Below are 16,196 nucleotides of genomic sequence, written 5' to 3' on the forward strand. Positions count from 1 at the left end.
CTTACTCCCCAACTCACATGAGAGGGAAAAAAAGATTTTAGGATTCTGTTTAGGAAATCAGACAAACCTGAGAATTAAATGCAAGTATTCACCAGCTGGTTTGACCCTAAGAGCTTCTGCAAGATCTCATCTTCTCTGCCTCTCAGCATACTGACATTTTGGAATTTGGTCTCTATGCCATTTACCAACCCGGAGTAAGAAGAGTTGGATTCCTCACATAAGAATTATTATCTTTTCTTTTTAAATTTTTTTGTAGAGACAGGGTCTTGCTATGTTGCCCAGGCTGGTCTTGAACTCCTGGCTTCAAGCAAGCCACTGCGCTTGGCCTCCCAAAGTGCTGAGGCACTGTACCCAGCATTCACCTAAGAATTCTTTGTGCACCTTATCATATGGCTACACAGGAATTGGTAGATATAGTCTAACATAGCTTACAGTTTTTATATCAGGTGGTCACTGGCAATTTGATATCTTATCCTTGAAAACTAAACTTCAAGCTCTTTTTGGAGTCCTGTGAGGCCTGGCTAGCTCTCTGACAAGGAGTAATCTTCTTACACTATGGAGATAGAGGATCTTTACTATGAACATCTTTGCATTACCTGCCTCCTTCTCAGCTTCTGACTCAGAAGCTTCATCTTCACCTTCCTCCTCCTCTGAGCTGGAGCTACTAGATTCTTTGTTTTCTTCCTCCATTTCTTGGGACTTAGGTATCTCCTCCTCATAGAGCATCTTCTCTTTGCTAAATTAAAGATGACAACTTGAGTATAATTCAGAAATGATAATCAGGTATAACAAAGGGAACAAGTCTATAAACCTATATGTGGAAGTAATAATAGAAACATATTCAAATTCTTCTTTACATCTGTGTGTTCTTCCAAACCCTTCATTTTTGCAGACTAAGATTTAGTATTTGACAACAGAGTATGGCTCAAGAAAATCTGGCCTGTTTAACACACAGAAAAAAGGAGAACTATGAATTTTGATGACGGTGGATAAATATTCAAAAAAATAATTTAACAAATGTTTACTGAGTACTTATTATATGCCAGGAATCATGCTAAGCACTGGTATAGTCATCAACAAAATAGACATTGTCTCTGAGTTCATGAAACTTACAGTAAGTAGAGGCAGAAGTTGAGACTAAGAGCACCTAAGCCAGGATTTTAAAATGCTGCACACATTTTCTCAATTAATTCTGAAGTTTAAAACACAGTCAACCATCCTTAGTGTCTCCCTCACATGTCAATGCCACTCTCTTGTCCCACAAAGTTTCCCACAAGTTTATAGATCATTCGGCTAAATACAAACACAGAGGTTCTTCATTTTGTAAATTCTGAAGTTAAGTATGTCACTGACACAGAGCAAAGCTCATCCCATTACTCAAGCCTAAATGTCTTACTTCTTAAAGAACCCACTCTGAATCTTGCTGTTCAGGTCGGACTCAATGAGTTTATTCCGTGTCTCCTTTTCACTTCGAAGCTGGAAATGGAGAAAACAGAGATAAAAGGGAAGAAGTTGACTATTGGTGAAAAATCAGCAGTATTGAGAACCAAAATGGTACTGTCATTCTGAAGAAAATAGGACCAACACCAAAGAGGTAGTGGGGAACCTGAGAAAAAGAGAAACATAACAGTTGGGTCTCCTTAGATGACAGAACTCATCCAAGGTAGAAGAGAAAAGCCATGGTGTTAAGAACTTCAATAAAACTGCTCCTATCAAATATCCAAACCCAATCTTCAAAAAAAAAAAGTCTAGGTTCTGAAGGATAAAAAGCCAAAAGGAACCTGAATGAATTCTTTATGATTCATATACTGAAATAAGTTGGCAATATTTCTAAAGAAAACACAGGTACCGAATGGGAAATAAGCCCTTAGGGAAAATGGCCTGCTATTTAGATGCATGCTCCAGACAAAATGTATTTATATCCCTGAAACTCAAAGTTATGCAGAGGGCAAAGATAAGTACCATTCCCACTGGTGTAGAAATATTATTTCATGAATAATACTATCGATGTTCAAAAACCTTACCATGCTAGGTACAGAATACACAGGAACTCTATTTTTGCAACTTCCATGTGAGTCTAAACTTATTTCAGAAAAAGTTTTTAAAATTACAAGAACCTAACTGTGCAAAGTACACAACTTATAATCAGGAAGGCTGTTGCTGCTAAATAACAGCATTGACGCTGCATTTGAAAATCCTAGTTTCAGTGATCCTGACTGCTCAACAAAGAGAACGAAATGAACTTTAAGTTGTGTTTGTCTGAGCTTTATGTATGTGACTTTTCCGCTGAGCCTTAAAATAACCAGAATCTTCACTTTACCATACCAGACATAATGCTGAACATAACAGAGATTAGGTATGGTTGATCTGTCCCATCATTGAGCTATATAGTTCTTTGATTCAGAACTGCTGTTTTCCACATTTGTCTTAAACTTTAGTTTACATTACGTGAGTGACAGCACAGGCAAAAGAAACAAGAACAAAAACAAAAAAAGTCATTGAATTTTTTGCCACTAATGTCCCATCCTAATGTCATTGATCTTTATTCTCCCCACTCAAATTATTCATCTGCTTTATGAGTAAAAAATATGGCTTATTCACTCTTCATCTGTATATTGGGTGGGTTTTCCATTCTGCAGTCTGAACACAAATACCATACTTATGTAGTTCTCCTGTATAGCACTAATTAAGCCAAAAGCATGCATGACCAAACAATAAAAGATTCAAAATGAGGAGCAGAGAAAGGAGGACTGAATTCTAGATGTTTCATAGAACTGGAGTAAGTATGAATCACTGACCAAATACTCTCCTATATGACATGACAGTTTTAGTATTATGTGTATTTCCTTACTTTTTAGGAAATATATTCTTCTCTGTAATAAATGTGCTTAAATAAAGATAGCCTTTTAGTCAATAAGAAAAAGAAAAGCTACAAGGTATCCTCCACTCTGGTACTTTCTATTTGGAAAAACATCTGATTTGAACATATCACATTCATTTTCTAGAACTCAAGGGTACTTATTAGTTTTTTGTGGCTGTTTTTAACTTTTAGCTCCTTGAAGGCTATCTTATAATGAGCAAAAAACCTGAACAATAATGGTTTCTGGGATATATTCTTCTAACAGACTGTTTATAGCTCCTGAAGGGAACAATTAACATCTCTGGAATGCAGATATGTCCATTTCAACTCTCAGCAGACACAACTGAAACAAGTGATTGAGATACTTGGTGTGAACTGCAAACTATTAGAAAACTTTTGAAAGCACCAATCAGAAACTCACCACATTCTGCTTCTTCTGGAGCATCTCCAAATGCTCCACGAGACCCTCATCAGCCACATCAAATGGTGTCTGGCCCTGGCAGAGAAAAGGAGCACCATGACTGATAGAAAACAGAAGCAGCAATCACGTGACTTTATTAGGGAACTATTCAATAGTCACTTTTTGCCTTTGACTCCAATAATAGCTGCTTTTCAAGCTAATCTATCATATGTTATGATAACACCTTCATCTATCACACAGGACACATAACAAGAAACACCAAATCCTTTAAATATAGAGTTTGTACAACAGTATTGCAGAAATCACACCATTTCTAATCCTTATTGCCACCTGGCAAATAATCAACTGAAATCCCTACTTGTATCTGTTCTAAAATGGTCTTAATTGCTATGATAAATTCCATAAAGGGCTCTTCAAAACTTCAGAGGGAGGTTCAGGGCACATGTTTAATAAAGATTAAATCACAGGAATCATCTTCCTTTAAGTGAGGGGAGGACTGACAAGAAAGTTACTTCTTTTAGGAAGCATCAGCATAATTAAGAACCCTGACCCACAGTCTGAGAATGAAACCTGGGTTCAGGAGAGATGTGACACAGATAAGAATATCTACTAATTAAAAGGCCATGTCTCTGCACTACTAGAAAATCAGTACATATATGGGCTGGGCACAGTGGCTCACACCTGTAATCCCAACACTTTGGGATTACTCAGTATTATTCAATATTCACTTTTTGCCTTTAATTCCAATAATAACTGCTTCCCTAACTAGTCTACCATACATTATGATAATACCTTCATCTATCACAGAGGACACATAACGAGAAACACCAAATCCTTTAAACACAGAGTTTGGGATTACAAGTGGCAAGGCTGGGGAATCACTTGAGCCCAGGAGTTTGAGACCAGCTGGGAAACCAGTGAGACCCCCCATTTCTACCAAAAAAAAAAATTAATTAAATTAAAATAAAATCGGCTGGGCATGGTGGCTTGTGCCTGTAATCCCAGCGCTCTGGGAGGCCGAGGCAGGTGGATCATGAGGTCAAGAGATCGAGACAATCCTGGCTAACACAGTGAAACCCCATCTCTACTAAAAAAAAAAAAAAATACAAAAAATTAGCCAGGCGTGGTGGCATGCACCTGTAGTCCCAGCTACTCAGGAGGCTGAGGCAGGAGAATGGTGTGAACTTGGGAGGTGGAGCCTGCAGTGAGCCAAGATCGCGCCACTGCACTCCAGCCTGGGCAACAGAGCGAGACTCCGTCTCAAAAATAATAATAATAAAATAAAATCAGTAGACATAGGGATAGGAGTTCCAGAGCTTCTAAGTTGTTTGAAGTGAGACTGAATAATACTATTTTCAGCCAAACTCAAGGATCTTTGTCATTATAACATTTTAATGACTCACATGAATACAGCAACAATAAAATCTTTCATACCTCACCACAGACAGTAACATTAGGCTCCTCAAAGCTCATTTTTTTGCCAAGAACAAATATTTTTTTTCCTGTTTTAGAGGCTTGAACATAAATACAATCAGAAGGTCCAAGGAGTTTTATTTTAAATAACAAACATAACTCTGTGTTAATAGGGCCGGAGGCAGGGTGGTGGAGGGTAACATTACAGCTACCAGTGATGTATATTTCACCAGAACAGTCAGACTGCCATTGAATAGAGATGTTAAGCCTTTTATTCTAGAGACCCAGCCACCAATCTCGTTCTTTTAGCGGTTCAGGCTCACTAACCAGTTTGTTTCGAATATCCATGTCACAAAGTGCTTCTGCCAGGATGGAGCAAGCCTCCTTCACTCCCCAGTGTGCAGCAGCATGGAGGGGAGTCCAGCCATCATAATCCTGAACATTGAGTTCATAGCCAGCCTGAATTAAAAGTCTAAAAAGAAAACCCAAAACAAGACATATATCTCCTCTATATTACAGTTTTCTGGCAAATAAACTATTACCTAATTGATATTTCAGATTTTGGCCCTGAACCACAGGGGTCTTATGATTACTTCCGCCCTCTAAGGCACAGTTTGGGTTTCATAGTTACTACTTTGCATACCAATCATAGGTATTTACCAATTTACCAATCCTCTCAAAAAAGTCATAGGTATTTCCTAGGCATATCCGTGTTACACCATACAAGGGGAGTATACGGAAACGTATGTACCTAAGATTAACCAAAGCATAATTCAATTAGCCAAATCACATAACTCTGTTAAAGGTACATTTTCCATTTTCCAGTGTGGGGAAGAAGTAATATATAAAATGAAGACTCTAATAGGCTGTGGTCATTCTATCTATCTGTAATAGTGTCAACAATAAAGTTTCAAAAAATAAAATAAAATGAAGACTCAATTCTCTTCAGGGTATTTTCCCAACTAGCTTTCTGGTTGGTCTTTCTAGGACACTATATTTACCATGTACCCACATATCTCCAATTTTTTGCTAACTATAAAGCTATAATTTAACTTGTATGCATGGAAGAGAAAAGATTTGACTCCTGAAGACCCAAACTACATTGGGGCCCTTATGGATAGCACTCTCAGGCAGAAATGGAGCACCAAAACACTGCTATACCTATTAGAAACCCTGCATTAGGTGAAATATGAAATACTGGAAGAATCCAGTTAACAACTGCACATATAATGCCTTTGGCAACCCATGTATTTGGGAAAGCCTGTCAACATTAAGTACCAAGAGCTACATGAAGCATGTATGGATGTAAGGAAAAATGGAACAGACAGAGTAGTAGAGTCCAAATCCCTCAATAAGTTTGGCTATCCTGTGCCAGCTGGACACTGCATACTCAAGATCTATATAATTAATCTAATGACACAAAAGAAATTATGTAAGTCAAAACGGAACAAATGATCACAAGCATTACAAGTCACAAGAAGAGGTCGTTGCAGGGATATTAATGACAAATCAGAGAACTGGAAGAAGTCCCCTCCTAGGACCATGTACCGCAACTCTGTTTCACATCACCTGAGGTTAGTGAGAAGCTAGAGGAATGGTAGGAGGGAGGGAGACAATCCATGGATGAATAACAGCAAAATGTGAGAAAAGACTGCACAATCAGAGAAGAAACCAACAAAAAAGGAAACACGTCATAGCGGAAAATCTAATTCAGCCTCTGCTTCCAAAACCCATTTCATCTTCTCCCAGTGAACCACTCCTGATTGATGTAAATGGACAATACCTGAGGACTTCAGAGTAGCCCTTGGCAGCAGCTACATGAAGGGCTGTAGCCCCTGAGCGAGCCTGCCTCACATCCTCTATTTTCCCACTGTTGAGCCACTGGCGGGCATCCTGCAACATCTGCTGCTCTTCTTCTTTTCTTGACTGCTCTAGATCAACTCCTACAGAAACCAGATACCAGACAGCCAGGATTACTAAAGCTCCACTTAAGTTTGACAGGATATTTTCCTTAGATTAAAGGATATCATAAACATAAATACAAATAACAATTTAGCCATCAAGTTGGGTAATTATCAAATTTAGAAGATCGATGGCATTTGTACACATATTAATGGTCTTACCAGGATTAAATCATCAGGTTAAATATTATGTGATACAGATCCATTAAGGGAATGCACCTAAAATTGTTTTCAACAGAACATAAAGACAAAGGGGACATTATTTTTACATTATAATATTTGTACAAAGCTATAAACTTCGAAGTCTTTTTACATTGTTATATGACTTTAGTTTCCGAACAATCCTTCAAGGTAAATATAATAGATAATACAATCTTCATTTAACAGATGAGGAAATAAAAATAGAAAGGTTAGGAATCTTGCTCAAAGCCACAAAACACATTAGTGACAGAGCTTGCCACTAGAACTCCGATATCCTGGGTCCCTCTCTGTCATTCCTCTTCTGGGTCCCTATCCACTCACTATACCATAGGATTAGTATCCAAAATCTTGGTTTCAGGTATTGATAAACTTTAAAAATTGAACTATCTCTAAAGTTCATTTCCACATACAGGTAAATACACTGACTTGAAGATATATAATCTAGGACAGATTAGTAGGTGATCTGCAGTTTAAACCTGTCTGTTTTCAAGGGAATGCAGATTTTGTTTTCCTTAAAAACACTATGAAAGAACTCCAAGAGTTCCTCCCTTTAGCCAATAACTCTCCAATATCTGTGCCAGTGAAAAGGGGTTAGGGTGAGGCATACCCCATTATACAAAATAATAAAATGTCTCAAATACAAACATACCCATTCAAAAAGTTTTACACTCATTAGCAGTCTTTGTGCTTGGTCTACTCCCTTTCAGCTCTTAAAAGAGAAAATGGTGGGTGCAGTGTCTCATGCCTGTAATCCCAGCACTTTGGAAAGCCTAGGTGGGTGGATCACCTGAGGTAAGGAGTTCGAGACAAGCCTGATCAACATGGTGAAACCCTGTCTCTACCAAAAATACAAAAATGAGCTGGGCATAGTGGTGGGCACCTGTAATCCCAGCTACTCGGGAGGCTGAGTCATGAGAATTGCTTGAACCTGGGAGGCGGAGGTTGCAATGAGCTGGGTTTGCGCCACTGCACTCCAGCCTGGGAGACGCAGTGAGACTCTGTCTCAAAAAAAAAAAAAAAAAAAAAAAAAAAAGAGAACCTGTCAACTACCTAAGTATTATCTGTGTGATTTTGGGAGATGGATGGGGTGAAGAGGTAACCAATTTAAAACAGATCAGTACTCCAAACACAAAGAAGTGTTAGCAGTGCTGGAAAGTTAAACATATATATGAATACTCCTTTCAATAGAGTATGTTCCCTCATTGAAGAGTCAGCAATCAAAATAGAAAAAGTGGTTTCTCCAATCAAAACTATTTTTTAAAACTGATTTTTTTAAAGTTGTTTGTACATTTTAAAGCAAATCTTAGGAGACAAAACTGATTGAGACTGGAGGTTAAGCTAAGCATAAAATTCTTCAATTCAATAGGGCACAAAGCCAGGCACTATAGCTCACGCCTTTAATCCCGGAACTTTGGGAGGCCGAGGCGGGGGGATCACTTGAGGTCAGGAGTTTAAGAACAGCCTGGCCAACATGGTGAAACCTGTCTCTACCAAAAAATACAAAAATTAGCCAGGCATGGTGGTGCGCACCTGTAGTCCCAGCTACTCAGGAGGCTGCAGCAGGAGAATCACTTGAACCTGAAAGGCAGAGGTTGCAATGAGCTGAGACGGCACCACTGCACTCCAGCCTGGGCAACAGAGTGAGACCCTGTCTCAAAAACAAAAAACAAACAAACAAACAAACAAAAAAAAAAGGACACAAAAACTATACATGAAAGGCAGCAAAAGCAAGTAGTCACTGACCTAGAACATCACTATATTAAGGTAGGATCAGCATACTTTCTCCAAAGGGCCAATAAATATTTTCAGGTTTGTGGTTCATCCAATCTATCACTACTACTCAACTCTGCTGTTGTAGCACAAACGCAGTTTTGGATAATATGTAAACAATGCGGATAGCAAGAATTGGCCCTGACTGTTCTAAAAGTTCATATTGGAAAAGACCACTGGAGCTAAATCCTCTGGGATGAACTGCAAGATTGTGAGTAAGGTAGTTTAGCAGAAGGACTAAAGAAAAAAATCGCTACAAATCTTGTCCACAGAGTGAACCCAGGGACTTCCAGGTTGAAAAATTCCATCCTATTCTGTGAAATCGATTCTCCTAAAACTATAAAATAAGAATAAACATTTTTAGAATATATTATTCTAAGTTAGCTTCCTCACCTCAACAAATTATCATACTAATTCTCATGGTTAGTTACAATAAATATCTTTACCAGCACCACTTTTAGCTCTCAACAAGGGAAAAGATGCAAAGTCACAAACTGAATTTGGCCAATTCTCAAATTTACACTGTATCCCAATACCATGCATACACACAGTAAGAAATGTTCACACTCCTCATCGGGTCACTCTTAATTGTATGATGGGTATGCAACTTCTGAATGGCAAAAACAAGGAATGATTGGTCATCCTTTTGGCATCTGGCCTATTCTTGTCTGAGTTATTATGAGGATACATGATGCTGGATTAATGATTAATGCAGTGCAGGCAGATCAAATCCTCTCCTATCATGTGATAGTGAAATGCTCTGCACAGCAAATGGATTATTTTCTGTAAATGGTGGTGTTTGAGAATCTTTCCTGGCCCCCTGCAATCCATAAGGTTACCTTGCTTCTTTACTTGCTCCAGAAGAAGATCCTTCATGGCTGGCTCTTCTGCAAGGTCAGAGGGAACTTCACCTTCACTATTGACAATACCTACACTGGCTCCGTGATTAATGAAATACCTGCGTAGACAAGATCCAGGATCAATATTATCTGTCAATCTAATATAAATTTTACCCATGCATCTGGCATTCAATACACAGCGAAGTCTCTATTTTGAGTTTAAAACATGGTCTCAGTGAAGATATTCCATTATTAATTTCTATGTGCCTTAAACTTCAATAATTAAGATGGAAGGCTTCCCCATTTCCTGACTAGAGCAATGCCAACAAAAAGGATTTCTTCCACACTCATATTAATAACTCCCATCGTCTCACTCCCAGGGGATAGCAAGAGAATTTCTAAGTAACATAAAGAAGGCATGCAGCCTTAAACCTTCCCAGTGCCACATTGGAGCTTATTAACTAGTGCTGTGGGTGTGAAAATAGAAGAATAAAGTGTGCATTAAAATTTGCATAAATCTGCCTAAATTATGCCTCCACAAAACTCTCCTATCAACCAGACATCCACATGAAATCTTCCTCTACTCTAAGACGAAACTAAATTACTTAAGAAATATTAAAACGTTAAATAATTAAATTCTAAATCCAAATAGAATACTTGATTCTGAAGAAGAAAGGTCTGATAATTCATACCTTACATAGATCTTTTTTGATTTTCAGAGTGCTTTCACATAAAATTATAAGTCTTAGGCAACATTATGAAGTAGGCAATGTGAGTATTATTACCATGACTTTAAGAAATTGAGGTTCATACATATTAAGTAATTTTCTCAAAACCACATAGAGGGTAAATGGCAGAGGGTACAGCCCCAGTCTTGACTTCAAATCTAGTTCATCTTTTCTCTAGATCAAGTCACTTTTGGGCCAGTGAGAACCCTAATAACGCGAAGAGCTCTATCAAATACTCAGAAGTGTTTAAAGGAAAAAGAAAAATGATTCAAATTAGACTTCAATCCATTCAACAATTCAATAAACATTTACTGGTCCCCTACTATATTGAAGAAACCACTTTTTTTTTTTTTTTTTTTTTTTTTTTGAGACAGTCTTGCTCTGTCGCTCAGGCTGGAGTGCAATGGTGCGATCTCAGCTCACTGCAACCTCCACATCCCAGGTTCAAGCAATTCCCCTGCCTCAGCCTCCTGATTAGCTGGGATTACAGGAACGTGACACCACGCCCAGCTAATTTTTTGTACTTTTTTAGTAGAGATGGCGTGTCGCCATGTTGGTCAGGCTGGTCTTGAACTCCAGACCTCAAGTAGTCCGCCTGCCTTGGCCTCCCAAAGTGCTGGGATTACAGGTGTGAGCTACTGCACCCGGCCATGGGAACCACATTTTAGACACTGCAGGATAGTTTAAAAAAAAAAAAAAAAAAAAAAAAGAGAGAGAGATAATATATGGCCACTGGCTACTGCATTCAAAGAATTGGCATAGGGAGCCAAACGCAGTGGCTCACCCCTATAATCCTTTGGGAGGCTGAGGTGGGCAGATCACTTGAGGCCAGGAGTTTGAGACAAGCCTGACCAACGTGATGAAACCCGCTTCTACTAAAAATACAATACTTAGCCGGGCATGGTGGCAGGCACCTGTAGTCCCAGCTACTCAGGAGGCTGAGGTACAAGAATCATTTGAATCCAGGTGGCGGAGGTTGCAGTGAGCCAAGATCAGCCTGGGTGACAGCAAGACTCTATCTCAAAAAAAAAAAAAAAAAAAGTTGGCAGGGGGAAAAGAATCAATAGAGATTAGATTAAGACCATGTTTTTGCTTTCTCAGTGCCTAGTACCTGGTATAATAGGGCCTCAAGAAATGTTTGTTAATTTATAGATCAATTCTACAAATATAAAGCTCAAAAGCCTTCACAATTCACCTTTTAACCATCTCCTTTTTTCCCTTATAGTCTCAGAGGAAGACAGACCTTATTCAATTCCAAAACTAACTCCCTCTATTTGTATTCTTAATTCTAACAAGTCCTAGTATTCCGTTCATAAATTACCCTTCATTTTCACATATTCAACAGCCCCTCTCTTCTGATTCCTCTCCCTTAAGCAAAAGGAATATTCAGCTACACCTCCCCAACCGTGAAATATCAAAATGCAAATAATACACATAGTAAGCACTCAACAAATGTTTTCTGGATTGAAGTGTACCCTATACTTTATAATCAAACTAAATCACTTACTGTTCCCAAACACATCAACTCTCACCCAGCTCTCTTCCACAGCTTGTTTCTTCCAACTAGGTGGAACACTCTCCCTTCTCTTTTCCCTTATAGAAACCTTTCACTTCTTTCAAAGTTCATTTAAAATGCTTTCGCCTTCATGAAACCTTTGCCTGTTCTCACAAACTGAATTCCCTCTTTCCTTCCTTTAACCCCATCCTCCCCCTTCTCCTCCCCAACAAACACTAATTCTAGACCTCGGTCATGACTTACACTGTACCTCGATGTAGCCATTCCATCAGACTGAAAGCTACTTGAAGGCAATGTGAAAGGAAAATAAAAACTTGGGACCCTAATTTCACTATTCCAAAAGAAAAAAAATTAAGCTGAAAGCTGAGTCATGCAAGAAGCTGCCTTACCTTTTGTTCCTAAGCAGATAGCTATAGATAAAAAGTTAAATATCTCTACAGGTTCTATGTTTATCTCTATGTTCCCATTATCTTATGTAAAGTGAGATTTACTGAGCGTGAGATGAACATTTAATTGACTATTCCCCTACCTGCTCCTTTTCTCTGGCAACATGTGAATTCAGGAATGTGACCATGCCCTCCCCTTTTCCCCTCCAGGCTGCTTTTCCCTTTTAAGTATTGAAGCTCTCAACTTGATCTCTGGGGAAAGGCACAGATCTGTCTCCTGGGTGCACGTCTTTAACCTTGGTAAAATAAACTTTTAAATTGATTGAGATCTGTCTCAGATACTTTTTGGTTCATAGCAACAGCTGGGTCTTCCTCATTATTATCATCGCCATGGCATCTGACACTTGCTTTCTCTTGGTATTCCATTAATAGTGCTTGAATTACATGAAATATCTTAACCACTCTACTCTGACGTCTAGTCCATCCCTACTGGATCAGGCATAATGTCACTTGGGTATACAGGACCCTGCTTTTCCCATGTTCTACAACCAAGAAGATGAATTTTTAGAAAGTAATTTGGTTCTCTGTTTTTCCATTTTCTCCAGTTCTAGGGAAAAAGAAAAAAAGTTAAAAACCTCTTTAGTTTTACTTTTACCTGGACAAGAATAAATTCAACCTATGAAGTAATTTCTACTTTATCTCTGAGAATCCTTACAGTTGCCCAAAGGCTTACAAACAGCCACTAGCTCAATAAATATGCCCCTAGAAAATAAAGCCTTCTTGTCCTTCCTAACACCAATACACGGTCTTTATGCTACTATCCTAAGGGAGGAAGAAAGAAAATGAAATATGTTCAAAAACTGAGAATAAATTAGCATCTCAATAAACTATAAAGCCAAATGCTGTATGTCTGGGTCAATCTGCTGCTTCTAAGTTAAACATTTATTCATAAAAAAAAAAATGTAAAAACACCCAGCTAACTAGCATTGAGCCTGAACTCATTTTAAAATGAGGAAAAAAGCCTCTGAAGCTCCCTGCTTTTGATGCAACATACTGAGACAAAAAGATCACCATGAAACATGAAATAGAATGTACTTGGATTCTTCCTAGAAAGCCAGTTTGTCTTTATTCATTTCTACTCCCTTGAAATTTAGAGTTCCTAATGATTCTGGGAATAAGAACATAAAGTCTAAGATCTTTAAGATACAAAAATAAAAACGATGAGATGATCACGGACTGATCTTATTTACAACATTCTCTATTGGCCCTGAGGTAAAGCAACCAAAATGAATAGTACAAACAATGTTTTTTTTCCACTGTATATTTAAAAAAATGCTACATACTGCAAATAAATAAATATAGTGAAAAATAAAATAAAGAAGGCCATCTCTACCACCACCCCACCTCTGCAATGGATTCTGGTCTAGATCACCTCTCTCCTGGTCAGACTTCCAAGTTTAATTTGTAATAATCTGTCTTAGGAAATAGTAGCTCTCACAGATTTATTTCATTCAAGGTAATATTTGTTTGAGCTAGAGATTGTTACATTTTGAACTTACTTCCAGAAGAATTATATTTGTTCATAAAGATGAAATAAAGAAATCACTGTAAAAAAAAAAAGCAATTACAATCGTTCTCTGTACTTAGCTTCACACACAGGAGGATAATGCCAGCACAGGTGATCCTAATTCTAAGCATGAGCTCTCCTTAGAAAAGTGAAAGAAAAAAACTTAGGAAAAAATTGAATCCTTGAATGTAATGAGATTTGGTAGCTCGAATATCACAAGCATGCCACTTGAACAAACAGCAATTGAAAGGCCAACATGTTCTATAAATGTTTCTTAAATAAATGTTTTAAGTAAAATCACCTCAACTCTTAGGCATCAGAATTCTGGTGTTACTAGATAAGACTAAGAATAAGAACCCTTCTTCCTGTTAGACTCTGAAAATGGGCAGCCTAGGGGATGAAGAGGTTACTGACTTTTACTAAATTGGAACAGAGTGGGGAATCAACAGTGAAGAAAACTGCACTGTTTATTTCTGTTGGCTTTGGGGCCAACCCAGTCACCCACTTTTTAGAACAAGCAGCCCAGTCAAACACCAGTGCTGCTGCCTAAAGTTTCTCTGGCTCTGACTCTCCCTTTGTTTAACGTCTCCCACTGAGCATCCCTGGGTCAGCAGAAAACCTAGCAACTCAGGCTCTCCCTTAGGAAACCTGGGCAAATCAGATTCTGTGGGAAGTCATTCTCAGGCCTCTACAGCGCTGCCAACAAAATTCTCCCTGCTGTTTCCTGGACAGAAGAAATGTAATGGAGCTCTAATCATATTATTGAAAAGGGCCTTCACACAAGCAATCTGATTTTCAAAGGAGCATAGAATATCATGATTTTATTTAGGGAATTTACCTTAACAATATAAATTTACCCTCATCTAGAATACACTCAACTGCCTCATTTTAAAGATGTTTCGACTGCCATTTTAAAGATGTTTCCTTGTTTAAAAATAAACTCCCTGATCATTCCTTCACACAACAGATATTTATTCAGTGCCTCTTGTATCTCAGGTACCACATGGGCAGGATTCTTCTGCCCACGGGAGGGGCAAGTAGTTGTCCTGGAGATTAGTAGCTCCTAATGTGTCTTATTAAATATTCCCATTCAACTAACGTGGAGAACACATGCCAGTGCCCACCTTTCCTTTGTTCCACATGTTTAGGCTCATTCTTCTGCTGTTAACTACACAAGTGCTGTGACTGGTATGCTAGGCATTTTTTATCTTCATTTGTACTAAGAACTGATTTTTTAAAAAAAACAATGAAACAGGTTTACAAAGAATCCAGAAAAACATCTCCAGGCCTGCCTATATACGTGCCCAGCTACAGTTGTTCAGAAAGTGAACCCAGACAGTGGAACAGCCACCTCTGCATATCCCAGAAAATATAAATTACCTGAAAATAGAAGCAAACAAAAAGAGTTTCAACTAAAAAACTATGGATTTAGCAGCTTTACAAAACATTGTATTAGTTATGTCTTAAAGATAATTCAACTTTCTGCTTTTGTAATCTGTAATAGAGATTATAACTATTTATAAAATTCATATTCCTAAGAATAGAGGAGAAATGAAGGCTATTCCTACAAATACTGCAAAGCCACACACACAGAGACTCACTCTGCTATGTTGAGATAACCACAGGAAGCTGCTGCATGAAGGGGTGTCCAGCCCTCGTTGTCTTGCTGGTTTACATTGGCTCTGTTCTCCACCAGAAACTTCACCATGTCCAAATTTTCATCAATACAGGCCTGAAAAGAAAAGTCCATTCATTCATTCAACAAGTATTCATTGAGTTCCACTATGTGCCAGACACTGCTCTGGGCATTGACAATGCCCAGCAGTTCTAATAATACATTAATTTTTATTTCTTCCAAACTGTGTCCAGAGCATGACTTCTAGGCTTTGTGATCTTATGCAGGCTCTTAAATGTCTCTATGCCTTAATATCTAAACTGTGAAACACAGTTTCATGTATAATGATACTTAATCTTTTTTTTTTTTTTTTGAGACGGAGTTTCACTCTTTTTGCCCAGGCTGGAGTGCAATGGCACAGTCTCGGCTCACTGCAACCTCCGCTTCCCAGGTTCAAGCGATTCTCCTGCCTCAGGCTCCCTAGTAGCTGGGATTACAGGAATGTGCCACCACAGACTGGCTAATTTTGCATTTTTAGAGAGATGGGGTTTCTCCATGTTGGTCAGGCTTGTCTCGAACTCCTGACCTCAGGTGATCCACCCACCTGAGCCTCCCAAAGTGCTGGGATTACAGGCGTGAGCCACCACACCCGGCTTATGACACTTAATCTTATTTATAGTATTATTAGGATTAATTGTGAAAGTGATTTCTAAAGTGCTACAAATGAATAAGCTGTTTCATCATTATATTATAAAAAGGAAAGCATGTTACAAAACACTGATTTGTATATGAATTTTATTTCACTGCTACCTATTTGTCGCAGATGCTTATTAATTTTAAAAGAAAATAATCAGAGGATTGCCTGAAGCCAGAAGTTTGCGACCAGCCTGGGTAACACAGTGAGACCCTCTCTCTATTA

The 16,196-nt window shown here is 38.4% G+C and overlaps 1 protein-coding gene across 17 annotated transcripts in view; it reads right to left on the reverse strand.

Annotated features, from left to right (window-relative positions):
• Positions 1 to 16,196, reverse strand: part of PPP1R12B (protein phosphatase 1 regulatory subunit 12B) — a 257,353-nt gene that overhangs the window by 174,060 nt on the left and 67,097 nt on the right. For all 17 annotated transcript variants that reach the window (XR_009210862.1, XR_009210864.1, XR_009210861.1 and 14 more), the window contains exons 2-8: positions 15,264 to 15,394; positions 9,466 to 9,584; positions 6,478 to 6,637; positions 5,022 to 5,166; positions 3,282 to 3,356; positions 1,397 to 1,476; positions 597 to 736 (exon numbers count right to left, since the gene is read on the reverse strand). Coding sequence is in view for 8 of the 17 variants with exons in the window: in XM_032136943.2 (XP_031992834.1) it covers positions 597 to 736; positions 1,397 to 1,476; positions 3,282 to 3,356; positions 5,022 to 5,166; positions 6,478 to 6,637; positions 9,466 to 9,584; positions 15,264 to 15,394 (850 nt within the window). In the remaining 9 variants the exon portion in view is untranslated. The remainder of the gene's footprint in view (positions 1 to 596; positions 737 to 1,396; positions 1,477 to 3,281; positions 3,357 to 5,021; positions 5,167 to 6,477; positions 6,638 to 9,465; positions 9,585 to 15,263; positions 15,395 to 16,196) is intronic.

Source organism: Hylobates moloch, unplaced genomic scaffold (genome assembly GCF_009828535.3).
Source record: "Hylobates moloch isolate HMO894 unplaced genomic scaffold, HMol_V3 SCAFFOLD_18, whole genome shotgun sequence".
Classification (NCBI taxonomy): Eukaryota; Metazoa; Chordata; class Mammalia; order Primates; family Hylobatidae; genus Hylobates; species Hylobates moloch.